The sequence below is a fragment of the Verruconis gallopava genome (assembly GCF_000836295.1).
Source record: "Verruconis gallopava strain CBS 43764 unplaced genomic scaffold supercont1.32, whole genome shotgun sequence".
Classification (NCBI taxonomy): Eukaryota; Fungi; Ascomycota; class Dothideomycetes; order Venturiales; family Sympoventuriaceae; genus Verruconis; species Verruconis gallopava.
In genome coordinates this window covers 61,293-87,321 of record NW_015622168.1, presented here as the reverse complement: position 1 = coordinate 87,321, position 26,029 = coordinate 61,293, and the positions used below count along the sequence as shown (strand labels likewise).

Here is a 26,029-nt window from a genome sequence, read left to right as displayed (position 1 = left end):
AAAAAAAAAAAAAAAAGAAGAAGAAGAAGAAGAAGAAGAAGAAGAAGAAGAAGAAGAAGAAGAAGAAGAAGAAGAAGAAGAAGAGAGTTTGCGACATGAAGCCAGAAGGAATTAAAATTCGATCATGTAGGCATTGCTATGGTACGTAGTCCTCTATGGAAGTCCCGTCGGCCTTTATCTCAAAAATCCGAGGCAGTCATGCAATTCAGGACGGGGAAAAAAAAAATTCGTCTCAAGTCTGACCCAGCTGAGCGCAACTATGGTGTACCATTCTAAGCCTCTAGAAAATGGAGGGGGGTATCGAACGCTCACGAACAAAACACCGTCCAATACACCGGAAGGGGGAAAAGAGCCAACGCCAAATGTCAAAAGGGAAAAGTAAAGAAATAGAGGGAAGCGAAGGGATGAAAAGGCGTGCGAATGGGCCTCTCAAAAAGCGATCGAACGCTCCCTGGAATGCTCGCACGCCAAAAGCAGTTGTGTGCAGAATCTCGACCTAATGCCAAAACTCACCATCGGGGCCCTAACTCCTCAGAGACAGCGCGACGTTCAACCACAGCCAGAACTTCCGGATTAGATTCAGCACCAGAACGATGGTCATACTGGGAATAAAGATCTGCAGAAATTCGAATCGACTTCTCGGCTTAAGCTCCGTCTCGATCCAGCCGCCCTTGGACCCTTCCTTGGCCATGCCTGCTCCATTAGGTACGGTCTTTTCTTCGTCGTCGTCCTCCAGGGCAGGAAATCGGCCGTGTTGCATGTAGTACTCAAGCAGCGCATCCTTCTCGCGCCATCGTGCGAGGAGCCACGCGTCGAAAGCAGCTTGGTCCTTAGGAATGGATGCCACAGCGTAGCGGCGCCAGTACATGTTCACAGACTTGGGCGCCAGGCCACGCAGGTAGATCGAGCGGAGGGTGAAAATATCCTGACCGTACTGGCCTCGTCTGATGGGGGTGCAGGGTTAGTCACGTGATACTATATCGACACGTCGAAAAGATTGAGTGTTTGAATAAGCTTAGAAAAAGAGAAACTTACGGGATCCCTTCGTAGGCTAGCGTGCAGTCATACACCCACTCGACGGTGTCATCGAGTTCCTGCAGGCAAAAGTGCAAACCGGTGCTCCGCGGCAACAGTGCATGTTGCATGTCTGGAATGCCCTGCTTCTCAGCCCACGCCTTGCTCTTGGCCCGCGAGTTGCGGCTCAGATTGGTGCCTTCCGGGAAGATGAGCATCCACATGGGCTTATAGGACTGTGACGGACCATGCTTTAGCTTGAGCTTGCCGAGGCGGTGGGCAAAGCGCTGGCGGTCCTTGGTCCAGTTTCGCGACAGAAAAATGAAGGAGAAAAACTGCATGCCCCAGCCGAGGATTGGCACATATTTGAGGGATTCCTTAAGGATGATGTAAATATGGCCATGCATGTCTGCCGTGTACGCGATCCACCAAAGGTAAAGCCAGTCCGTGTAGAGCTAGATTCGACGTATGCCTATCAGCCCTGTACTCTGACCTTGTCTACTCTGTTGTTGCGCTGGATTTCTTGTGCTGGCAAGAAAAAGAAGAAGGCGTCTTATTGGAGCGAGAAACTATACGCACCTCGTGGTTGGCGATGAGAACCATGCGCTCGGGGAAGTCGCATTCCAGCCGTCCATCGCTCACCTGCGTGAGTTGGCGCTGCACGCTCTTGTCCCCGCTCACCCGGACCGTCGTCGGTGACCACCACTGCTGCATGGTGACGGCAAGCAGGCCAAAGTGCTGCTTGGTCACCGCCATCCACGCATAGTAAAGATCCTTGTCGTAGAAATACAGTGGCGAGAAGATTAATTGCGTCGCGTTCATGCTGTCCGAGGTGTGTGAGCAGAGCTGATTTGGTGACCCAGACAAGTCCCTTACCAGGCACAGCTCCCCATAAAGTACACCACCAGGGCGACGATGCGAGCGGCTTGTAGCAGAGGGCCATGCGCCGAGCCGCCGGGATGCTTTGCAAGCACTTCCTCCTTCTCCGATTGCACCTTCACCGTCGTGGACGTGACGGGACTCTTTTCGTCCAGCACCTGCGGGCGCTGCCTGATGCCCTCGGCATCGATGCTTGCCATCCTTTGTCCAGAAGGATTGTTTCCAGCTGTTTTTTTGGGAGAGAGGTTTGCTCGACTGCGTATGTGTGGATGTGTCTAACGCGAAAGAAACGAAAAGATTGAGCAGGAGAGGGAAAGTGGGTGGAAGAATGTCAAGGCCAGCTCGTGCTGAGGCGGTCGGCTTGTTGGCTAGTTGGCTAGTCTGGACAGATAGACGGAAGGTGGGTGAACAGGTGTGATGATAGGGTGGGAGGGATTAGGCGGACACAGGCGGATGTGTGTGGGTGGTCTAGTGGAATACGATTACGGCACTAAGCCTGACGGACTGACTGCTCTATCAACTTTTTGCGGTGCGGTATGCAGGAGAGACAAGAGTAGAAGGCGACGGAGAGTGATCGAGCCGCACGGTGGTCAGCTAGCTGGATAGATAGCAAAGATCGGTCGGATCGGGAGAGGCATACGGAGGGAAAGCAGGGGAGCTTCTCCAGCTTCTGATGTCACGATGGCACGAGCTCGACCATGCTGGCGGCAGTTGTCAGCTGGATCCAGATGAGGGAGGATCGAGACACGCAGAAGAGATGGTCGAGATCAGTGCGGCTGAGACAGAAGAGGACGGATTGGGGGAGGGCAGCACAGGAAGGAGGACGTGTGAGCCGTGTGCACGTCGGCCAGCGCTGTTGTCCGTCCGCTGTGGGAGAGAGAGTTGGCTGCTGTGCAACGGGGTTGAGCTGCGCAAAGCATGCAGGAGCGCCGGCCTGGACGCGTCGGCCTTCGGCTGGGCAGACCCGGTGACCCCGCCAAACAGCCGCCCGCCTGCCTTCACGGGGGGCGGGGGGCGCGTCCGCGGCCAGACGAAACCAATCCTGCCCACTACGCACAAGCAGGCTCCAGGCCCAAGATGCTGGCGCCTAGCCACTGGGCCACCGCCTCTCCAGCCTAGAGAGCAGCCCCCGCCACTGACCCAGCGCCATGCTGTGTAGACCTGCGCACCCCCCCCCCCCCCCAAACTCCCTGCCAAACCCCCCCGTTCGGCCCCCCGTCCACCCCCCAATCCACCCCCCGCTACCGCCTACACGTCTCCCGGTCCCGCCCAAGTCCTCCCGCAGTCCACGCGCGCTTTCGTCCGGTGACCTCTTCCACGTGACGGAGTGGCGCCTGCGGGAGAAACAAGCGGCGGAGCGTGGGTCTCTCCGCCTTCCTCAGCGAGTCACGCTGCGATCGTTGAACCAGCCCATCATCTGCCGACAAGTTCCACCTGAACCGAAAAGTTCATTTCCTTTTCTCCGCCTCGTGTGGTTGCGTCGCGTCACGACAGAAGACGGCGGCAGGCCTGGAGAGCCATGGCGCCATGATACGCAGAACCATCCTCTCGACGACGAAGCGTGGACACGCGCCGGGCTGCACCGTCCGGGCCTTCTCGCACTCTCCGCGTCGCCATGAGATCCGAGACGTCGCTGAGCTGCAGCCGCGCATCGCTCCCAAGTTCCTAGGTACGAACGCTACCTCTCCTCCCGTCCATTGCCCTGACCGTCCCCGTCCTCTTCGCTCTTGCACCGGTTGATCCTGATGGCGCCTGTACAGAAACCAAGCAGAACGACCTTTTGTGCCTGCAGTGGCCCGCCCCTCCGCGCAACGTGCTCATCACAAAGAAGAATCGCGTCCCCCACATCGACGAGGCCGTAGTCGAGTTTGGCAGGCACATCACGTCCACCTACCCAGACGTGTCCCTCATCTTCGAGCCCAAGGCGGCCGAGGACCTACATTCCCTGTTCCCCTTCCCCGTGTACTCCACAAACACTGCACAGGCGGGCACCAAGGCTCTGCAGGATAAGGTCGACCTCGTGTGCTCTCTCGGTGGCGATGGGACCATCCTGCGCGCTGCGTCGCTGTTCGCCACCACGCGGAACGTTCCCCCGGTCCTGTCCTTTAGCATGGGCACGCTGGGGTTTCTAGGCGAGTGGAAGTTCAAGGAGTACAAGCGCGCCTTCAGAGAGGTCTACATGTCCGGTGCGTCCGCGGGGTACGGCAGCGCGTTGTTCGAAGGCGAGGAACCCGTCCATTCGGATGCCAGAATCGCCGAGGCCTCAGGCCCTTCCGAAGAGACTCCGCATGAGAAGAGCACAAGACCAGCCGGGTGGTCGTCCATCCGCGGCAAGAGCATGGGCCAGCATCGAGGGTCCCGCATCCTGCTTCGCAATCGTCTCAAGGTTGGCATCTTCGGTCCGGACGGTCAGCGCGTTGTGGCAGGTGCGGTTCGCTCGAACGCGATGTCACCTCCAAGCGAAGTCTACGCAATGAACGAAGTCACGATGCACCGCGGCGCCGCCCCGCACCTCACCATCATCGAAATCTCCATCGGCGGCCGCTTTCTCACGGAGGGTGTCAGCGACGGCATCATCGTGGCCACCCCGACCGGCTCGACCGCGTACTCGCTGTCCAGCGGTGGCTCCATTGTGCACCCGCTCGTGCCCTCCCTGCTCATGACGCCCATTTGTCCGCGCAGCTTAAGCTTCCGCCCGCTCGTCCTGCCAGCCAACACGCCCATCTCCCTGCGTCTGAGCGAGAAGAACCGCGCAGAGGAAGTGGAGGTGAGCATCGACGGCGTGAGGCGAGAGCAGGGCTTGCGCAGAGGCATGGAGATAAGAGTCTGGGGCGAGGGAATCAGGAGCGCGGACGGCGTCTGGGAAGGGGGAGTGCCGAGCGTGGTGAGAGGCTCCAACGGCAGCGGGGACGTCAGCGGGGAGGATCATTGGGTCGGTGGATTGAACGGGCTGCTGAAGTTCAACTATCCATTTGGAGAGCCATGAGTGGAACTTGTGTCCGTCGAGCAAATGCGCAAAATTTGCATTCGGAAGGGGGGACTAAACATATATGTATATGTGTATATATATATACTAGCGTGCACTGCTAGATAAAAGATGCACGATAATTTGACTGTCCCTTTGCTCATCCCCAGAGAGTCTCGTCCTCATCCTGCCGATCTTCCAATCCGTCTGTGGATTCGCCCACCACTCATCTGCAGTCAGATTACTGCATGCACTTACTCTCGCCGGATATTTTAGCCCCCAGTGTAGCCAATTCCGCATAGAGACGTTTTGGACTCAAAGTGGTGCGGCGTCTTGAGGGTTACCCGGCATCCCTTCAGGTAAATCACGGGCCGCACGCTCCAAACCTCAAGAGAAAACAGAAACGCGTTCGCTAATCACAACCACATTCGTCATGACGAACGTCGAACAGAGGTTCCCCCGTCGCAAGGCACCGCTATGGTTCAGGATGCTCAACAAGAAAACCCACCCCCCCCGCTCGCGCCGCGTTCCTCGGAGGAGCGAACGAAGAGCGGCAAAGAAGGCACGAGTATAACGGTGTGGACGAGGTCCATGACGTAATGACTGATGCGACCGTCACTACACGGATTGCCCTTTTTTCTTCCGCGGCGCAATTAAAGAGAGAAGGCGAGGCAGACCTGGCCGACATCAGAGGTGAATCGTGGTGATTGCTCTCTCTCTCTCTCTCTCTCTCTTTTTTTTTTTTTTTTTTTTTTCAGAAGCGAAATGGAGAGTGCGCTGGACGACTGAGAACAGAACCGCATGCGAGACCTCGAAAAGCAGCGAATCTCAGGGCCACATATATTTATATCTAAAAAGCGCACACACGTACACGAGCACGCTCACGGAGAAAAGAAAAAAAAAGCAAGAACAAGAACAGAACAAACACGGCCACTTCTTCGCAACGACGGACGGATCGGCGTCACGAGAAGAATGGCTGCGAACACGAACAAGCCGCGCTGAGTACGCCAAGGGCGCCGCAACGGCACGTCTCCCACAGCCCACGGTGGTTTGTCCGGCGGAGACCGCGACGGCTAACGATTTCTTGCAGGAGGCGATGGGGTCCGCGACAGGGAGCAGGGAGCGGAAGGACAGCGGCGCGGAGGCCAAGCGGCACGCCGTCGACGCCATGAAGGCGGCCAGCGCGGAGAGAAATCCCCAGAAGGACGGGTACGGCAGGGCGGAGGAGGTGGCGGGCAAGGTGACCGGGTGCACGGGCATGCAGAGCGAGGGGGGCGGCGAGTAAATCTTAGGTCTTTGTTGTCGCCGAGCCCGTCGCCGGGAGCCTCGGTGGGAAAAGGACGACGGCGTTGATGGTGGTTTGAGACCGAAAATGGCTCGGAGGGGTTGGTGGGCTTGAGGCAGCCAAGGAGGACGATGACGACGACGACGACGAAGAAGAAGAAGAAGAAGAAGAAGAAGAAGAAGAAGAAGAAGAAGAAGAAGAAGAAGAAGAAGAAGAAGGAGGAGGAGGAGGAGGAGGAGGAGGAGGAGGAGGAGGAGGAGGAGGATGATAATGGGTGTTCTTGTTTGCAGAAGAAAGGCTTTCTCGCGTGCACGCACGGCCTTTTCTGCCTCTCTTTTTCGATTGCATGGTCAACGCACATCCACTTCCTGCTTTTTCGCATCGCGTCTAGGTTAGCCCCTGCTGGCTTTCAAGATGGTGAGCCTGTGTGTACCTCAATGTTGCCGCACGATTTGATGACAGAATACGCCCGGACATCGGCTGGAAAGGCTGGGCCGGCTGGAGAGGTTGATGGAGGCGTGTACCGGAATCAATTGAACTTCGTACATCTAGGGACTTGAAAGCCCTGTTCTAGATGGGCAAAGGCTCTCACTCTTTGCGCAGAACTGTAAGATGCACCTCTGTATATCTGGACGTAATAGTTACCTGCCTGCGCGTGGTGTTCAGATGACTTTCCTCCCTTAGACGTCTATGCATTAAACTGGCTGCGATTAGGATGACGGCAGATAAGAAAGATACTGGATGAAATGAAAAAAAATCCCGAGGCATTTTCCTTTGGTAATCGTGAACGTTTTATCAAGTTCAAGCCGTGTAACCTGAAGCGAGGCTGCGTCCAAGGCTGAGGCAGCGCGAAAGCTCGGACCCTGGCATCTCGCGACCTGGCGTAGTTCTCAAAATCTCCGTCCTGCGCGACGTCATATCCACGGCCTCCCCCCTTCGCACAACCGATTGTGCTCTCTCGGCACCATTGCGGACGCTCATCGATCTCCCGTATAGACCACGCACGCCTTCACGATGGCGAAGGAGCGGACCATCAACCCGGCGACTGCGGCGCTGAAGGCGGCCAAGAAGAAGGACATCAAGAAGGGCAAGGCCAACGTGGAACGGCAGCGGGCGGAGCGCTTCGCGAAGCGCAACCCGTTCCGCATCCAGCAGCAGATCGACGAGCTCAAGCAGGCGGAGGCGAGCGGGAACCTGAAGCCGAAGGACCGGCAGCTGCTCGAGCAGCTGCAGCGGGAACACAAGGCGATTCTGCGTGCGCGCGAGCAGCTGGGCGACAAGGCGCCGCAGTTTCACGCGCCGAGGAGGGACGGCGGCGGCAGCGGCAGCGGCGGCGTGCTGGGGAAACGGCGGCGGGGCGACGAGGACGCGCGCAGCGACAGCGAGACGGACGAGGACGTGCGGGACATCCCGATGCCCAAGGACGTGGAGAACATGCCGCCGGCGCCGCGGCGGCGGGCGCGCGACAAGGACAGGGTCGACGCCGCACAAGTGGACCTGTCGCTGCCGAAGAAGCCGGAAATCAAGAGCCAGGTCGTGTACGAGTCCGCGCCCGTGATCCGGGACCTGAGGAAGGAACCGGCGCGGGCCTTTGTGCCCTCCTCCGTGGCGCGAAACATCAAGCAGATCAAGGGCAGAGGCGAAAGGCTCATCGAGCCCGAGGAGCTGGACAAGCTCGAAAAGGCCGGATACAACGCTGCTCGGGGCGCCGCGGACGAAGCGGTCAAGGAAGCCGAGCATGAAACGGTGGCCCGCGAGGCTGGTGGACAGTACGTGGAGCCGGAAAGGCAGCCGAGACACGCCGAAAACTCGCCCGGAGAGCAGGTCGAGGACTTGGAGCAGGCTTCGTATCACGATGCGGAGATGGCGGTCGCTGAAGCGGTGAAAGAAGCAGAATATGAGATGATGCGGAGAGAGCTCGAAGAAGGATATACCGGCGACGCGAGCAGAGAAGGCGAAGTTGCCGAGACACAGCTTAGAAAAGTGGAGATGGAGGAAGTAGAGGACGAGGACGGATAAGCGGTCATTAAACAATAGGTGAAGCATTACTGGGTATCTAGATGTATACACGGATGAGAAACAAAAAAAAATTACGCGCCACTTTTCTTCATAGCCCAATTCCCAGCGGTCAAATCGTGTTACCTGCCTCCAACTCTGATCACGAACCTGACGCCTAATCCCCTTGCCTCTCTGATCGCACATGCTAAACACGTCCTCCCAACCCTCGCAACGAGCGCGTTGACACCTTCGCTGGCGCACCACGCTCTAGCGAGGACTTCCAACACAGAATCTTCGCTGCGAGCATCAATTATGACAACTGCGTCACTGTCGCCCTCGTCAATATCGAGCTTGGGGTTCAAGAGCTCCATGGCATGCAGCATGCGGTAGTGATAGCCCATGTGCAATGGATGAGAGGGTGCAACTTCAAGAAGGGACGTGTCGTTCGCGTCCATTTGAGTGACGTGCTTCATTACAACGACATTCTTTGGAGGGGTGCATGGATACGCGGACACAAACTGCACTAGGTTTGCCAGCGGGATGTCGTGAACCTCGTCTTCGTCAAGAACCGTGAAGCCTAGGCTCGCAGCTAACGTGGGCTCATCAGTGAACCCGCGTGTAGCAGAATTGTGCCTCAGACGCAAGCCTTTAAACCTGATCGCTGCAGATGATTTCGCATCATAAGGTCCGTCCTGTGGCAGACTAAGCTCAGCGAATTCCACCTCTTGAGTCTCCTTCCCGCTGAGCAGATCTGTATTCATTGCCAACGCATCGGTTTCGATATCAAACTTCTTCAGTGCCATCGGAGCACTGAAGACGTCCAACCAGCCATCACCGTATCCATCTGGGACAAGATTGCTGGATATCCATCCCATGCACTCCCCCGTGTCTTGGAGACACGCTATTACCCTTCCAACAATGCAGCTCTTGCTCCAAAAACTGCGGCCTTTGTACACGAATCCGCCGTACAGATTCGCATTCTCGCCCAGAACGGCGATGGACTCTGCATCGTTCTCGAGAATGGAAGAAATGAGAAGGTGGCAGATGGCCTCACCGGGCATAATTAGACCCGTCAAATAGCTTCGGGTCAGCCAGCCGCCGATAGATGGTTTGGTAGGAGTCGGGGTATCATGTATGTCAGAAATATCAAGCCTTGAAGGTGGCTGTAGTTGGAAGGATCGTGGAGTCATCTCGGGGCTATTGGCACCACCAAAGTATCCACTCTCTAGATTGCTGCGGAACGACCGGGGGGTAAGCGTACCGGGGGTGGATAGAGGCGTCGCATATATGCTTGGCGTAGTAGACAGCTGGTCTAATGTGTTGCATGAGAGCACTCCCGTGAAATGCGCTTCGACAGCTTCCCGGTTGGGCCACTTGAGCGCCTCGGCGAAGTAAAACAGTCCACTCAATTGAGCGTCCTGTCTCCGTGGCTCAAATGCAATGTCTACCTCGTCAATCTTCATCGTTGATTCCCGCTGCGATATGCCAAAGATACTCCTTGCCAGGCTCTTTTCCGTGGCCGGCACGAGTTTCGGGCGGGTGTACGTTTTCGCATTTACGTTCTCAAGAAACCTGCGCGCAAGCACAAGATCCCACCTTACCTTACGGCTCTCCATCCTTCGAAACTTTTGCACATCTTCAGACGTAAGATGTAGACTCCTCTTGACCTCCTCTACGCTAAGGCTGGCAATAGCCTCAAGTCGCGTGTACAGCTCGCATGAAAGCAGGAGCTGTAGCAGGACGACGTCACGCTCGCTGAGGCCGTCTTCGGGCTCGGAGATATTGGAGTCAGCTATATCGGGCACGCCATCGGTGAAGAGGAGCTGCCCAACCCTTATGCGCCATTCGACAATGCTGAAGTTGTACCACACGCGCTTCAGATTCAGAATTTTGACCAAGGCTTCAATTTGGACCTTCAGGCCTTTCGGATCTGACGTCGAATGGTCGTATTTTGGAGCCGTCAAGATTTTGCCAAACAAAGAGGCGTGCAACTCAGCGCTGGAGCAGTGATTCAGTATGTTGAAGCTCCTCTCATCCTCGCCCGTCGCCGTGTATATCGTGCTCAGCTCGACAAGACGCTCCGCGACGGTTGCAAGATCGAACTTCCTGATGCCTAGCTTTTCGGGCTGACTCTCCAAGAGCTCGAAGTTGCTGAAGTTCTCAAAGACTTCCCCTGGGTCTTCTGTTTCCGTGTGCGTGTTGAGTATGTCTGCCTCCGGCTCTTGCAGGAAGAACTCTAGCCCAACCGTACCAGGCTCGCGTCCTGTCGATGCAAGCATACTGGGCAATTCCACGACGCCGATGTCGTATGTCACGGGGTAAAGAGCCTTGATGTCTCCAGAGCCCCGCGCTGGCAAGTGCCGACGCAATGTGGCGCCATAGAAGGCAGCATGAGGAATGGGGGCAGAGTCACTTGCCTCACGTGTTTGCAGCTCGAAGTCCCAGGGGTGCGACACGGATATCTGCCCCTGGCCCTGAACGATAGCGGCTGAAAAGTGCGGAGCTCCCGAAAAGAGCTGATGGACATCTTCGGCGCTCAAAAAACGCGGAGCTGAAGCATCTGCGGTAGCGTCGGTCGACTTATCTTGGTCCTCCGACGCAGACTCGACTGGCGGTGTTCTCACGAAACCGGCGGCCCTGTGCAGGACCCCAGGCTGGCCTGTACCTGCACTGTCGTCTTTGAACTTTTTGAACCGTCTTGCGCGCTTAAAGAAGTCCAAAAATGTCTTCCTCGCCATGATGGGCTGTTTTCCTCTGGTCGTTGAGGCTGTCGCACCTGCCGCCTTGCTCTTGTCTCTTCTGATCCTAAGCTCGCCAAACATAATACAGCACACGAGGTAGCGTTGATAAGGAAGAGCACAGGCACAATGGGGCAGCCATAATCAAAGTTGTTTGTCGAAAGCAAAAGATTGACGCATGGATGATGGACGATTGAGAAACGTGTGCCGCGACGCCGCGCTATTCAAAGCAAGGCACCCACCCCGGCGGACTGCAGCCTCAAGCTCGACGGGCGGAAAAAAACGTGGTTTGCGGCAGTGAGCAGGCGAGATTGTGTCATACGCGTGGATTTTCCAGAGCTTAAAGGCGTGGCTGCAGGACGTTGGGACCAGGACTGTGTCGCTGCATCGACCCATCGCTGAATGACATCGCGGGAGTCGGACAGGGATTTTGCGCGGGCCGCGAACTTTGTGACAGGTTTTTTTGCGGGCCACGATGGATGAGCGCGCTGGCAGCAGACGCCTCGGGAGCTTCTGCGCGTCCATCGACGAACGAGCAACGGGCAAAACAAAGCCACAGCCGCGTTCGTAGCATTGTCTCGAAGGAGATCAAGGTGTGCAGTGAATGATCGCCCAAGCGAGCGCGCGCCGACGCAGCCAGCGCCAATGGCATCGCCGGAAACAGAGGCCCCGGCACACGTGACGTCGCCGTGGTCCGCTGCTGCGGCCGGATGATCGCCGGCGGATTTTTTTGGTCGTCGACGACGAGCAAGTGATAGACAGAGCCTGACATCCATCCCGACCTGGTCGCTGCCGATTCTCCGTCCTCCCCGCATCCTCCCTCACGGCTCGTCTCGTTCGAACGTGCCCTTGATGGCGCGCGATGCACACCACGAGATATGCGTGCCGAGCAGCTGTGCCATCGCCAGCGTTCCTTCGCTTCCTTAGACGCCAGCCCGGTCCTGCCGAGCCGCCGATAAGAACGCAAAGATGTCCTGGCATCCAGCTCGTACGCTATGCTTCAGCGAGCGCTAGCGACCAGGACGTGAAGCTGCTTCCCGCCCCGAGACAGCATCCCTCATGGGAATCGGCCTACTCCAGATCAGAACTGCAACGGTATTCCGCAAACTTTGCGTCGTCGGCATCCTCAACCATTCCGCGCGCCCGTAGGCCGTCCTCCAGCGGCGATACGCAACGGCCAAGGGCCAGGTTGTTCTCCAGCAGCACAATCAAGTCGCTGTGGAACTATTTTGGCATTCGAAAGCAGAAGGGTCACACAAGCCACCATGGCCCGCACAATCTGCCTCCGCTGTCGAGCTTCCTGGACGACAGTCAGACGCCTGGGCGAATCCTCAAACCGTCAAACGAGCTCCGCATACGATGTACCGAGTTCGACGAGCATGGAAACGTCACCCTTGTGAACGGCGAGTTCAAAAAGCAGGAGCTGATTGCAAAGTATGGCCTGCTTCCTCGCGACCTGCGCAAGATCGACTCAACGTACTACCCTCACATTCTTGTCCGCGAGAGCGCAATCCTCGTCAACCTCCTTCACCTGCGCGTTCTGATCAAAAGCGACCGCGTTCTAGTCTTCGACGCCTACGGCAGCACAGATTCGTATACCCAAAGCGTCTTCATGTACGATCTTGAGGGAAAATTGCGCCAGGTTGATGCGCGCTCGAACGGCTCGCTGCCCTACGAGTTTCGCGCCCTCGAAGCAGTGCTCATATCCGTCACCACGGGCCTGGAGAGTGAATTTGAGGGCGTGCGCGACCCTGTCCTTCGGGTGCTGCGCGATCTGGAAGAGGACATTGACAGGGATAAGCTGCGCTACCTGCTCGTCTACAGCAAAAAGTTGGGTACCTTTGAACAGAAGGCGCGCTTGGTCAGAGACGCTCTTGAGGAGCTGCTCGAGGCGGACGACGACCTGGCGGACATGTATCTCAGCGAGAAGGCGAGGGGCAAGATCAGGGCGGAGGACGATCACACAGAGATTGAGATGCTTCTTGAATCGTATCACAAGGTTACCGACGAGATTGTACAGGCGGCCGAGAACTTGGTGAGCAACATTCGCAACACCGAGGAGATGTAAGTCACACACTCTTTTCTCGCTCCCTCCGCCATGGGTGAAATCCAGTTAACAGATGCAATCAGCGTCCGCGCCATCCTAGACGCCAATCGCAACGCACTTATGCTGCTCGACCTCAAATTTTCCATCTGCACGCTAGGTCTTGGCGCAGGCACCTTTATCGCTGCTCTGTATGGCATGAACCTCAAGAACTTCATCGAGGAATCGGATCTCGGATTCTGGGGCGTCTCCGCCGTCTGCGCCGTTCTCTCCGCCGTCGTCCTACAGTACGGCATGCGTCGCCTGCGACGCGTCCAGAAAGTGAGCATGTGGGGTGACTCCCCCCACTACGGGCCGGCGATGGAGCGACGCAGCTTCGAGGAGCGCGCCTTGTTGGGCCTTGGGAGGGGCTCCGCGGTCACGGGTCTGCCAGGCGTAGGCGTGACCGACCCCCTAGCCACGAAGGCGGAGCGGGCGAGGAGGATTGCAGATCGCATGGAGAAGCACAGGGAAGGGCAAATACAGCAGCAGCTGGCGAGAAAGAGGAGGATGGAGCAAAAGAAGTCGAACAGTGGGAACGGCGAATCCTCCAGCGCGAGTGCAGGTAGCAGCAATGCGCCGGCTGCGGATTACAGCGGTTCCGGTAACGGATTGGGAACAACCTGATATATGTACTGCGAATCTCTACTCTGGGTGTTTGCGGCGGGCATAGCGATGGCGTTTGATATCAGCTGACGTTTTTTTTTTTGTGGGGTGTTCTTATACAAGAGCCTTTTAGACGTAGAAATCTGGGACAGGGCTAAGGCGTCGTCGGTATATCCCATACAGACTTTAATGCGGAGAAGCACGTTTCTACCCTTATCTCGCCTCCATTTTTCCCTTTCGTCATGTCGCCGCTTTGCTGGACTTGTCTTGGAAGAGAAAAAATGCAGTACGGAAACCCTCGATGATACCAGTTCCCAGGTCATAGTTTTCTGCCGTTCGCTTCGTGCGTGTCTTTTCCAAAATTCGCACGACAGGATTTCAACGCGTACCAAATACGCCCTCGCTTGCTTCAAAACTTGTGTCAGGCAGGGCGGCTCCATCGAGACCCAGTCCAGCGGGTCGGTACTCGATCTATGTGTATAGATATGCAGATTCAAGCAAGGATCACATTCTGCTGTTTTTCACATGCGAAGGGAAGAGAAAAAAAAAACTAAAAAGAGCTGAAAAGGAGCTCGACAAAGGGGCCTTGGGCAAAACGGCTGGACAAAATGTGTGTGAAAGGTTTTCATGCCCAACACGGCTTTGCGGCCCTGCGAATGCGTTTGTCCGAAAGGCCTGTCGATTTTCGCTTTTCGCTTCGCAACATTCAGACCTGTCGGTCTTTGCAACGATTTGCTCAGGGATGTTTTTGTAAGAGAGTGTAGGAACGTGTAGAAGGAGAGGAAAAGGTCGGCGCAACGATCCGAGACGTGTCAATTTGCTGATCCGATGAGCTTTAGATTCATGCCAGATTTGCATTTGTGTAACCACGGCTCTTGAACGCGGCACGTCCAACAGGATGTGTTTTTGTGTTTTTGTGTTTTTTTTTTTTTCAAAAAAATAAAAAAAAATTGAAAACGTTCGAGACAGACGAATTTTTACTTGCAAATAAAAACATTCATACCCTTTGGAAATGTGGATCGTTAGAGACGAGTATTGACCGATGCTGGGGAGGCGAAGAAGTCAGCTTCGAAAGTCGAACGTTGGATTCGGACCGTTTCTGATTCTTTCTGCTCGCCCGTGACGACAGAACCGACTGTGGCAAGAGGACGCGTCTCTTTTCCGTTTGACCGCACGAGCCCAAGGAGGATTGGTCTTTGACAGATGCTGTGATCCACTCAAAGTCGAAGGCGGAGCGTGCTCCAAGCAACATGCGGCCCTCAACTCCTTGTCTCGCTTCATTCATGCCACTAAAGATTCGAACCGGATCATGCGTCCGTTTCGACATCCGGGCTTCCAATCCCGAGCGTCAGCACAGTGCTGCATCCACGTCTCCAAGAAGCGCACCGAGCTGAGACATGTCCTCACCGCCCGCTGTTCTCTCGAGCACGGAGTTGATCGCGCCAATGGCTACTCATACCGACTGTACGTTTGGTACAGATGCTGCACCACAGCGTCTTAGGCGCCGTTGTTACGAGACACTACGGAGCTCTTATCCTGTCCATTTGTCCACATGGCGATGGTATCGCTCCAACGCTACGGCTTCCTGGCGGTCTGTGTATCAATAAAGACGTTGGAGTCTGGCTCATGGATGGGGCTCGTAGATAGCGCCTATGCAAGTCATTGGCATGCAGGCGCATCACGCAAGTGATGCGCCATATAGCGATAGTATGGCCTGTTCGCAATGTAGTTGTACCAGGCTGTCCTGCAGTGTCGTCTACTCGATCTAAATTCAGCTTTCTGTGGCCCGGGTTGCTTTCAAAACTTGGACTTTTACCGGGCGAGGGATAAAGGAGATCGTCTATTCGCGGTCGATGACTCAGTTCTCGCCACAGGTCGGAGGCGCCGGTCGTTGTGGCAATCCAGTAGTAGACGGTCGTTCAATCGAACGGGGTGCTCTTTGGAAGGATTCGAGTAGCTAAGACGTACATACCCGAAATGCTGACTCTGACGAGATCTTACTTTGCCATGGCGGATCAAGAGAGTTGTGAGAGGCCTGATATTCATATTCAGAGCTTGCAGAACGGAGTACGTAAGCTGCGTCAAAATATCAGAGAGCTCTGAGGCCATGTACTGGAATTTCTGAAAACGGCCCGTGCCGCCAAAAAGTTGACATTTCCGCGATCGAATAGGGCTTCAGCCGGCGGCAAGGATCTCTACGTTGGCTCCTGCCAATCCGGACCTACTGTATGCTGACGAGTCGCCAACGTTGCTAGGCATTTGATGCGTGTCTGTGGTGTTGCTGACGGAAGAGCATCCGCACCACACGATGCCCTGGCCAGTCAAGAAGCAGAACAACGATTCAAGGCCATGATTCGCAACCAGTCATCACACGACGAAGCGATGCCGCTGCTTGTGAGTACGGGAAACCACAGTGCATCTGCGGCCCCGTCTTCATTCGCTGTAGACTCTTCAGAAATGCAGATTTTGCCGGATGAGGGATGAAGGTGCGAAGTAGGCAGCTTCGTTTACGCCTTGGCGATGTATTCTCTGCCGGTGGATCGGGGCATCCTGTAATGTCGCCGAATGTACACTGATCATGATTGGGCGTCAGTGATCTCACAAGGTCAGCTGAATGAAATCATCTGCGAGTCCAGATGCTTTGGTTACGATAAGCTGTCGAACGCATGCCGTCTGTCGATTCTGACGTCTGTAAAAGCCTCCCATGGCAGAACCAGTAGCTTCGCGAAGCGGTTCTTTCCGGCCAGGAAAAAAAAATTTGAGCTGCCAGATCTGACTGGAGATCCTACCGGCTCGAGATCCCTTTTGCTGGCTCTTGTTGCGTCCTGGAGGCAGCACGTCGGTCGTACGGGCAATCCACTACAACGTATCAGCGCATCATTGCGCAAATACGATGCCTGCGCACAACTGTCGGCGTCTTCTCCCTCCAGGCGAGAAGTGGACGGCCGTCAGGAGTTTCTGCATTGCGTCTTGTGTTTTAACTGCTTCTGGTCGGTGAAAAAATTGCTTTCCGGCAACAAGGCACATTCATCCGACGCATAATTACAAACGCGGCTTTTGTGCCGCGCTCCAATTCGCCCGCTGCCAGAAAGGAGCGATAATCCGCAAAACTTTAATTCGCATTGTTCTTGTGATCTCACAGGGTGCCCTGGAGAAACGAAGAAAAAAAAAAAGAAAAAAAAGGTGTTGCAGCAGACATTTGCGTGCAGAGTAAGCGTCTGATTAGTTGCGGCTGAGGTACCACGGTACCCCCTTCAAGGAGCTGCAGGCAGTGCCCCAGGTCCACAGATACGGATTCGGCACGTTCTGCCGAAGCAAGGCTGGACTTTCTGTCACTGCGACAGAATGACATCTTCTGCTTCCGTCCCTGCAGCAGTTGTCGCCTGCAAGGGAACGATCGTCGTATCATCAGAAGCTCAAGAGCCAAAGTCGTCCCTGCCGGAGGGTCCTTTCTTCCAAGACCGGATGAGTTAGAGGAAGACGGAAAAAATCGTGCTTGTTCGAGGCCTCATCGACACGCCTGCGCCAAAGGAGCGAAAGGCCAGAAGTCGGGCCGCTGAGAAACTGTCTCTCGAGAGTACCATCGCACGTATTCTTCACCGTAACTCTTGGTGGAGTGGGGAAAAATGCAAGACCTTGTGGCTGCCCACGGCCAAGGTGTAGGGGACGCGAGCGCGCGGATGAGGAGGGCTGGTCATGCAAATAGGAGTCCTGCTAGGTTCAGGAAGTCAGTCGTGAATGCACAGGTTAGGGGCGAGCGAGTTTGTAAGGTTGCTATTTCGACGTCCCTCGTCCTCGTGATGCGTGCGCGTACAGGACAGAATCTGAGCTGGTGGTGGGACAGCCCAATATATATCCTGGGTGGAGACGAGGCCCAGGCAAGGCCGGTGGTTTGACATGTTTCTTTTGGACTTTTCCAAGCGTTGCCCCAATCCAGCAACACGGCGCCGGAATGGCTTAAAGTCCTGCGAAGCGGTCTGGGTCGACGTCCCAAAGCTCGATAGCGTGTCCTTGAGGCGATGGTGCAGAGCGTGGCGATGCTCGATCCAGCTCGATCTTCTCCGAAAGTGGTGCCAATGGGCCATCGAAGCTATTCAATGGACCTGTCATTCCTATTCGATGGATTTCCCGGACTAAACGAATGTTTCGTTCCGCATTGCCCTGAAATTCATGATGCATGCTGCAAAAGCTTTGAGCTTTCCTCCTTTCCAGTGACTAGGGGACGTCATCTCTAATACCCAGTCTTTGAAGTGAGGCGCCCCGTGGGCTTGGAGAATAAAGTATTGGCGGCTCTTGGTTCGAAGAACGTGTGCCGAGCGTATTTACGTCTTGCCTTTCTTTAACCCTTGCTTTGATCATCACCACAGTCAGGCCTCTTGGTGAACGGCGACTGCTGCTCTCCATTGCGTCTGGATCGCCACGGGATGCATATGGATTGAGACATTCTTCTGGCTGGTTTCTGCTCCTTTTAATCCGGCGATCTTGCCCCATATCGCACACATATATGGTGTGATTCCCTCCTCAACCCCTGGTCCATAACTTGTATCCGTCGCGTTTTGGGGACGTCCTTCGTTGATGCAGGCAAAACCCGTACTCTAGGTGTTGGTATCTCCGGCCGTAGTTTCTGACGAATCAGACATGAAGTCATGGCATCCAGAATGCCGACCAAGATACTGATCTACTTGCTTCGACACGATCTGCGCTTTTCGGACAATCCCGTATTCCACGAGATCCAGGAGTCCTTCCAATCCGGTACGGCTGCATTTACGCATCTGCTCCCACTGTATGTCTTCCGGTCCCACCAGATCGAGATCTCTGGATTCATCCCTGCGGCTAAGGATGAAGAATCTATGCCCAAGTCACCTTATCCTGAAGCTCGAAGCCAAGTTGCGGGATTTTGGCGATGCGGTCCTCACAGAGCCAAGTTTCTCGCAGAAAGCGTCTGGGACCTCAAGAACACGCTGGAGCAGAAGCACAGCGGCTTGGTGATCCGAGTTGGACGGGTCACGGACGTCCTGCGCGACATCTTCAACCACGTCGACAATGCAGACAGCTCTTCCGGCAAGAAGTCCGCCTCATCAGCAGACCTACAGGTTGTTGGCGTGTGGATGACGAAAGATGAAGGCTATGAGGAAAAGCAAGAGGAGGCGGAGGTTCGGAGTCTGGTTGAGAGCTCCGGACGTGAATATCGGGCTTTCGACGACGAGAAATATTATGTCAATGAGTACGAATTTCCTTCATTCACTTGTAAAAATGACAGGCTGTTTACTTCTGTATTCTACAATGCCACCAGTCGGCATCTTCTCCAGCGTTTTCCACCGTCTTTCTGTACTCCGTGTTCTTAAACGTGCACCGTATCTCTTTCCGGGCCCATTTTCTAATCGACTTACAGCAGCGACCTGCCTTTCACAAAGATAGAGGATCTTCCGGATGTCTTTACGACGTTTCGCAAGTCTATCGAGCCGTTGCGCGCCAGGGCGCGACTGCCGCTTCTCGACGTGGCCAAACTTCCACCGCTGCCTCAAGAGACCTGTATTCCGCGCCAGATCCGACCGTTCGAGATCCCGACGAATCTCCCGGATCTGATCTCGTGCTTGCTTCGGCCGATCGACATTGACAAGGACTTCCCGAATCCGCCGTCGTGGCCGGGAGACACGCAATCAGCGCACCCGTTCCATGGAGGCGAGAGCGAGGCTCACAGACGAGTCGATTATCTGCTTTCTAGCGGCGCAATGACAGCGTACAAAGAAACACGCAACGGTCTCCTAGGTCCAGACTTCAGCACGAAGCTCTCTGCCTACCTAGCACTTGGCTGCATCTCCGCAAGGCAGGTCTCTGCCGAGATGGCTCTGTTCGAAGATGGGGAGATCCGCAACGACAGGTGGGGCGGCACGCGTGAGGAAAAGCTGGCGAAGCTTGAGCGTTGGAAGCAAGCCGCTGGCTTTGGGAAGGGAGAGAACGAAGGCACGGCGGGCGTGCGCTTTGAGTTGCTGTGGCGGGACTACTTCAGACTTGTCGAGCGCAAGTACGGTGCCAAGTTGTTTGCCATCCAGGGACTGCGCGGAGGCAAGTCCAAGGATTGGCAGTATATGAGAGGTTTGGCAGAGGAGGAGGTGCGCGCGAAGCTGCGTAGGTTCTGCACGGGCAGAACGGGCCTCGGCCTGATCGACGCCGCTCAGCGAGAGCTGTATCTGACCGGCTACACGAGCAACAGAGCGCGCCAGAACGTGGCCAGCTTTCTGGCCAAGCACCTGAACATCGACTGGCGGCTGGGAGCAGAGTGGTACGAGTGCATGCTCGTCGACTACGACGTCGCCAACAACTGGGGCAACTGGCAGTACGTGGCCGGGGTTGGGAACGACCCGCGCGAGGGCCGTCTCTTCAACCCGGTGAAGCAGGCCCTCGACTACGACCCAAGAGGCGAATATATCAAAGCCTGGGTAAAGGAGTTGCGAGATGTTGACCTGGGCGCCGAAAAAGAGGGTGCCAAGCACGACGAGGAGAAGTTGATGGGCCTCTTCCAGCCATGGAGACTGGCCCCCGAGGAAAAGCAGAAGCTTGGACTGCGAGAGCTTGATTTTGTCGATAAGCCGCTCGTTCAGATCCAGTTCTCTGTTGGTCGTAAGCCTCGCGCACCTGGACGGAATAGGGGCCGGGGGTTTCGGGGGCGTGGAGGCGAGCGAGGGGGAGGCGGGAAGGCTTCCTTGAGCGGCCCGCGGGGCTCAGGCCGCGGCGGCAGAGGCAGAGGACGATGGCGTGGCGAAAACCAAGCCCCCGCAGAGACGGAGAAGCAAGACTCCCACGAGGGCTGAGACGAAAAAAAAAATTGAGAGAAGAAAAGGAAAGGACAGAACAGGACAGGACTGTATTATTTGGCTTGACTCACAATCTCCGTTGAAAGCGTTCTAGCGTTGCATTTCTGTAGACTTGCCAGCCCTTGCTCTTGTACTATACTTGGTCTGCACCTTGGTACTACGGATTGGAATCGACATCCTAAGCAGCTTCTGGTCATGGCGCACTCTTCTTACTTGGGTTTGATTTTTCTTCAGCGGGATGCCACAATAGTCCATGTTCAAGAAAGAGTTGTGAGAATGTTGTGCATAGTATGTTTTGCCTGGGTTGTCTCTGGAGCACCGACAGCGAATGATGAATGAAGTGAATCTTCTTATCGGATCGAACAAATGAACGTGCCATAACATTGTCTTGCCTGTTAATACACTATGTCTCAACGCCAGAAACGAGAGTAAGATTGTCCGTCATATGCGGAGATAGAACGACTGAAACCTTGTGTCAGCTTCGCGACACCGTTTTGTTACGGGATAGGTAGATGTGGACAATCTTTTCCACCAATCCGTTTTCTACAGGTCAACGTGCATATCCCCGTCAACAAACGGACCCAAACGTTCCTTGAATTCGTCCACGCTCATTTCTTCGCCCTGCCAATATTCGAGTTCGGCCCCACCAGGCGATGTCTTGGGTGGAATGAGCACCTTGTTCACCACCTGAAGGACGCCATCCTTGGCCACTCCATCTGAGACCACAACACGCACAAAGCCATTTATTTTGAACGTGATAAATGGCCCAAACCGAGTGACGTCGATTGCGAGACTCTTGCCACCCAGTAGAGTGGGCAGATCATAGTGGAGGTAAGGAGCAGCGTCAGCCCCTGCCTCCTGCTCAGATTCGATACGCAAATCGGCCTTGGATGGTCCGTAGAAAGCGTTCGAGTAGAGCGTCTCATTGGCGACAATGTGATACTTCAGGAGAGCTTTGAGATATTTTTGTCCAAACTTGGAAAACAGGAAGGCATTGATGCGAGGACCCAGCTTCTTGAAGGCATCGTTTGGTGGCACGAAGAAAGTGCCTCCTACAGACTTGGCCTCCGCCAGTTCTTCTACGAGTCCAGTCTTCTCTAGAGCAAGGAGAAGAGTACTGAACTGGGCAGGCAGCAACTCGACGATCTTCAGGGCCCTTGGAGGAGGAACAATGATGCTGCCGACGCCATGAATGATACCATTCGTTGCAGGTATGTTAGCTGCTAGTAACTTCGAATAGAAATTTAAGGATATGCCCCTCAATCCGCCCTTTGCGACAAGCCGTTGCGGGTTGTCACCAAGAAGAGTCTCATTGTAGAGCGTTGGTACCGTGTGCGAGAATATTAGACGACCAGCAGGGTACAAGCCAGGTGCGATATCTATTGGCATGGACATTAGTGGCAGGAGAACAAGGGACGCATGTAGAACTCACGATATAGAAGTGCCTTTCTAATGAACTCCTTCGATGGTTTTGGAGCGTGCTCTGGAATCTTTGCGAACGCGCTGTCGGTTGGAGCGAACAGAGTGTAGTTTGCCTTCGTACTATTCAGGACTTCAACGAGCTCCGAGTCATTCGCGATCAACTTGGCCAGTTTGGTAGTATATTTGGATTCGGAGATCAGCTCGAAGATGGTCTTGTTTGGCTTGTGATGATGATGGGGCGGATGCGGCTTATGAGGCTTCTTGTGTGGTGGCTTATGGCCTGGAGGACCATGACCTGGAGGGCCATGACCTGGAGGACCATGACCTGGAGGACCACGGCCTGGAGGACCATCACCTGGGGGACCCTCATTGGGAGGGCCTTCACTTGGAGAGGGTCCGAAAGGAGGTGGCCCATGAGACAGCGGCGGCGGGCCATCATGTTGCGGTCCGACTGCGAAAGGGCTATCAAGGCCTTCACCTTCCAGGAATCCTGAGATTATTGCATCTTCCAACCAAGCGTCGGCGTCAAAGCCACGGACAAAGTTCTCCTGGCTCTCCTCGTCGAAAGACTCGCTGTGATCTAAGGCATGGTCGATTGGATTTCGAGGCTTCCTGAAGCTTTCGATCCAGGACTTGGGGCCGTCGAAGAGATGGTGTGGGCACGGTAGCTTGTCAAGAATCGACTTCGACTCCTTGTGACGGGATTCGGAAGGCTGACGCTTCGGGACGGCAAGATCCGCAAACACCTGCTCGTCTGGAAGCACGATGGCGGCGCTCAAGGCTGCCAAAGGAAGCAGATGAGTGAATCTCATGATGTCTGGTCAATTGGCCTGCTTCAGGAAAAGCTGGGGCAGTACAACTGAAAGAAAAACCCAAGGTATCGGAAAAGAGGCTGCCTGGCGGGAGTTGTCGTAAGAGACGCGCAAGGCAGGCCAGATGATGACGAATCTCCGCTGATTTCGTCGTTGCGGAGCCGCACGTGGAACTCGCTCACTAGTCTTTTGCGCACGACTGCTAGCAGACCGTTGGGCCAAAGCAAAGCAGGTCGAGTGCAAAGATGGCGCAGAGTGCGCATTACATATTGTACGCGAGAGACGGGGACGGGAGTTCCACAACGCTCCGTACGCAGCTGCAACAGCCGAAGTGCTGAATGCTCCAGCTTGATGACGCTGATCCTGGGCGACGACGAGTTTCCACCCCCGCATCGGCGACTGAAAGCACCGACCACAGATAAAAAGTCTGGGCACCGCTTGGCATTTTGCAACACCATCATTCGAGTGAGAGCCGGTGCGGCTTGAATGGCCGCATAGTGAGCGCATGTGCTGAGCTTCTGAAAAAGGCGCCTTTGGCCTGGTTTTGCGTTCAATGGCACCGGTTGATGCCAACAAATCTCATGCACTGAGAGCCCCTCTACGTCATAATTGGCGGCCATGACATACGAGAATGGAGTAACCTTGCGACACGCTGAGCCAATACGCTGGCCGCCATGCTGCTCCGAGCAAATCGATTCCTTTCGAGCTATGGAGCAGAGCTTTCGGTGGATTGGATCGTGCCATCTATGTCATTGAGCTAGCATCGCACGTTCCCGTCGCGGTCTCTTGTGACAGTGTTAATAAGACCTGCGTCCCAACCTCGTTCTGATTGCTGCCTGTCATTCTCCGTCGAAAACCTTACCGAAAAGAGAGGTCTCCTTGCTTCTTGAAACATCGTTGCTGAAAATGGCTCTCGCTGCTCATCTAGATCCGGACGTCCTGGTCGAGCAGCTCAAAGACGCACCCCACTCTCATCGAGGAAAGCACACGAGACTGGTGACTGATGCGTCTGGAACGCCGTACACGAGTCGTTACAATGCAGTCACTCATCTTTCGAAGCATCGCATCCCGCGCGAAGGCGCGCCTGCCGACGCCATAGCCCAGATGCTGAGGGACGAGCTGGACCTGGACGGCCGTCCCAATCTCAATCTTGCCAGCTTCGTTGGAACGTACATGGAGGAGGCCGCCGAAAAGCTGATGATAGAGAACCTGAACAAAAACATGAGCGACGCGGACGAGTACCCGGCCATGATGGATATTCACGCGCGATGCGTTTCGATCATTGCAAACTTGTGGGGAGCCCAGAAAGGTGAGAAGCCAATCGGCACGGCGACGACGGGCTCCAGCGAGGCCATCCACCTCGGAGGGCTCGCCATGAAGCGACGGTGGCAGGAGAAGCGGATGGCCGAGGGCAAAGACACGTCGAAGCCCAACATCATCATGGGTGCAAAGTAATGAACCGATGAGACCCAACTGCCCTCCATAAGAAGCTGCTAACCTCGGAGGCCAGTGCCCAAGTGGCCCTCGAGAAATTTGCCCGATACTTCGAAGTCGAAGCTCGCATTCTGCCGGTGAGCGAGAAAAGCAGGTTCAGGCTCGATCCGGAGCTCGTTCGACAAAACGTCGACGAGAACACCATCGGCGTGTTCGTGATCTTGGGATCCACCTACACCGGCCACTATGAGCCCGTGGAGGAGATCTCCAAGATCTTAGACGAGTACGAGGAGAAGACGGGAATCGACATTCCCATTCACGTGGACGGCGCGTCAGGAGCTTTCATCGCGTAAGTCGGTTGCATACGGTCCGCCTCGCATCGACTAATCCTTTGACTCTAGCCCGTTCACGCACGCTCAGGCCGGATTCAAGTGGAACTTTGAACTGCCGCGTGTGAAGAGCATCAACACGTCGGGCCACAAATTCGGCCTTGTCTATGCCGGCCTCGGCTGGATCATCTGGCGCGACGAGAAAATGCTGCCCAAGCACCTGGTCTTCGAGCTGCACTACCTAGGCGGCACTGAAGAGTCGTACACGCTCAACTTCTCCCGGCCAGGAGCCCAGGTCATCGCGCAATACTACAATCTCATGCACCTGGGCTTCAAGGGGTTTCGCTCGATCATGGAGAATTCTCTCGCGAACGCGCGATTGCTGAGTCGCGCCTTGGAGAGAACTGGCTGGTACAGGTGTGTGAGCGACATCCACCGCAAGAAAGGCGACTTCTACTATGACCGTGAGAGTGCGATGAACAAACCTTTCGTTGAGGGGGATACGACGGAGGCATACAATCCGGGCCTGCCAGTGGTCGCCTTCACGCTGACGGATGAATTCAAGAAAAAGTATCCGCACGTTAAGCAAGCGGCAGTATCAAACCTGCTACGTGCCAAGCAGTACATTATACCAAGTATGTGATCCCTTCCCAAGCACCGCCCTATGGAATTCAGCTAACGAAGACGAACAGACTACCCCCTTCCGCCAGTTGAGGACAAGACTGAGATCCTACGTGTTGTTGTGCGCGAGTCTATGACCATGGATCTGCTGGACCGCTTGGTCGCAGACATCTGCTCGGTCACGGAGACGCTGATGGAGTCTGATGTGATCGATCTGCAAGCGTGGCAGCCATTCTCGAAGAGCGTAGAGAAGCAACACGCGAGTCTGGGCCAGGACGCGAAGAACAAGCATAAGGCGAGGCACCCGATGGGTCAAGGTGTTCACAGATCTGTCTGTTAAATGGTGTCTGGACGTAGCAAACAAGCCACGTGTGAGCTGGCGTACAAGCGTCTGGACGTTCCTCAAAGCCTCTGACGGCGAAAAGGGAAGGGGAAAATGATAGCATCGAAAAGAAAAGAATCAAGGCTAATTTGTCAGAAATTGTATGCAATGATCAATGGAACTGGCGCATCGCGACGAGCGACGTCTTATTGTGTGTTCCCATCAAGGTGTTGCCGAAGCATTTTAATTGCACATTTGCACTGCTCGTATTATGCGCCAAGCGTACAAATTTACTTGACGGCACCTTTGAGAGGAGGTGACTGGTGACAGGGCAGAATGAGCTTATTATCGAGGACAAACTCTCCATGTCCCGAAGGATCATGCTGTGATAGCTCCAGGACATGATTGTGTCTTTCGTCGTCTTCATTCCATGTTCATCCTTCAACACGCATTTCAGCTCCATTCGTTTCGTGGACGGTTCGCGAAAGGTGCGGTGGTCGCAGCGAAAAAAGTTAAGCTTTTTTTTTGCCCTTTGATGCGTTAATCAAGGCACTCGTCGCGTTAGTGCTGACAGCGAAGCAACCGTTTCGCGCAACACAAAGCGTGAACTTTCGCGTATAGCATGTCTGGCACAACAGGATAACTCCTTTGCGGAATATTCCAGCTAAGGCCAGCCCTCCCCAGAAGCGGTGGGCGAAGTGGCTAA

At 55.2% G+C, this 26,029-nt stretch overlaps 10 protein-coding genes across 10 annotated transcripts; 7 read left to right on the top strand and 3 right to left on the bottom strand.

Annotated features, from left to right (window-relative positions):
* Window positions 1–96: 96 nt before the first annotated feature.
* Window positions 97–2,759, bottom strand: PV09_07712 (uncharacterized protein). Its single transcript, XM_016361517.1, has 4 exons — window positions 1,891–2,759; window positions 1,594–1,837; window positions 1,036–1,469; window positions 97–944 (listed from the first exon to the last, which is right to left on the bottom strand). The coding sequence occupies exons 1-4, from the start codon at window positions 2,091–2,093 to the stop codon at window positions 524–526; spliced, it is 1,302 nt and encodes a 433-aa protein (XP_016210596.1). The 5' UTR covers window positions 2,094–2,759; the 3' UTR covers window positions 97–523.
* A 468-nt stretch (window positions 2,760–3,227) lies between these two features.
* On the top strand, window positions 3,228–5,028 carry PV09_07711 (uncharacterized protein). The gene is made up of 2 exons (XM_016361516.1): window positions 3,228–3,562; window positions 3,654–5,028. Exons 1-2 carry the CDS (start codon window positions 3,421–3,423, stop codon window positions 4,877–4,879), a joined length of 1,368 nt encoding a protein of 455 aa, XP_016210595.1. The 5' UTR covers window positions 3,228–3,420; the 3' UTR covers window positions 4,880–5,028.
* A 429-nt stretch (window positions 5,029–5,457) lies between these two features.
* On the top strand, window positions 5,458–6,143 carry PV09_07710 (uncharacterized protein; the record flags this gene model as incomplete). The annotated part of the gene is made up of 2 exons (XM_016361515.1): window positions 5,458–5,551; window positions 5,617–6,143. The coding sequence occupies 2 exons, from the start codon at window positions 5,458–5,460 to the stop codon at window positions 6,141–6,143; spliced, it is 621 nt and encodes a 206-aa protein (XP_016210594.1).
* Window positions 5,955–6,703, top strand: PV09_07709 (uncharacterized protein; the record flags this gene model as incomplete). Its single annotated transcript, XM_016361514.1, has 3 exons — window positions 5,955–6,139; window positions 6,268–6,417; window positions 6,535–6,703. The coding sequence occupies 3 exons, from the start codon at window positions 5,955–5,957 to the stop codon at window positions 6,701–6,703; spliced, it is 504 nt and encodes a 167-aa protein (XP_016210593.1).
* Window positions 6,704–7,070: 367 nt separating this feature from the next.
* On the top strand, window positions 7,071–8,255 carry PV09_07708 (uncharacterized protein). Its single transcript, XM_016361513.1, has one exon. The coding sequence runs from the start codon at window positions 7,158–7,160 to the stop codon at window positions 8,160–8,162; it is 1,005 nt and encodes a 334-aa protein (XP_016210592.1). The 5' UTR covers window positions 7,071–7,157; the 3' UTR covers window positions 8,163–8,255.
* On the bottom strand, window positions 8,165–11,458 carry PV09_07707 (uncharacterized protein). Its single transcript, XM_016361512.1, has one exon. It carries the CDS (start codon window positions 10,961–10,963, stop codon window positions 8,282–8,284), a length of 2,682 nt encoding a protein of 893 aa, XP_016210591.1. The 5' UTR covers window positions 10,964–11,458; the 3' UTR covers window positions 8,165–8,281.
* A 167-nt stretch (window positions 11,459–11,625) lies between these two features.
* Window positions 11,626–13,784, top strand: PV09_07706 (uncharacterized protein). Its single transcript, XM_016361511.1, has 2 exons — window positions 11,626–12,943; window positions 13,010–13,784. Exons 1-2 carry the CDS (start codon window positions 11,742–11,744, stop codon window positions 13,587–13,589), a joined length of 1,782 nt encoding a protein of 593 aa, XP_016210590.1. The 5' UTR covers window positions 11,626–11,741; the 3' UTR covers window positions 13,590–13,784.
* Window positions 13,785–17,795: 4,011 nt separating this feature from the next.
* PV09_07705 (uncharacterized protein) lies at window positions 17,796–20,738 on the top strand. The gene is made up of 2 exons (XM_016361510.1): window positions 17,796–18,792; window positions 18,961–20,738. Exons 1-2 carry the CDS (start codon window positions 18,215–18,217, stop codon window positions 20,378–20,380), a joined length of 1,998 nt encoding a protein of 665 aa, XP_016210589.1. The 5' UTR covers window positions 17,796–18,214; the 3' UTR covers window positions 20,381–20,738.
* On the bottom strand, window positions 20,425–23,015 carry PV09_07704 (uncharacterized protein). Its single transcript, XM_016361509.1, has 2 exons — window positions 21,816–23,015; window positions 20,425–21,762 (listed from the first exon to the last, which is right to left on the bottom strand). Exons 1-2 carry the CDS (start codon window positions 22,615–22,617, stop codon window positions 20,927–20,929), a joined length of 1,638 nt encoding a protein of 545 aa, XP_016210588.1. The 5' UTR covers window positions 22,618–23,015; the 3' UTR covers window positions 20,425–20,926.
* Window positions 23,016–23,282: 267 nt separating this feature from the next.
* On the top strand, window positions 23,283–25,699 carry PV09_07703 (glutamate decarboxylase). The gene is made up of 4 exons (XM_016361508.1): window positions 23,283–24,068; window positions 24,128–24,400; window positions 24,453–25,015; window positions 25,073–25,699. Exons 1-4 carry the CDS (start codon window positions 23,524–23,526, stop codon window positions 25,339–25,341), a joined length of 1,650 nt encoding a protein of 549 aa, XP_016210587.1. The 5' UTR covers window positions 23,283–23,523; the 3' UTR covers window positions 25,342–25,699.
* The last annotated feature ends 330 nt before the right edge of the window (window positions 25,700–26,029 follow it).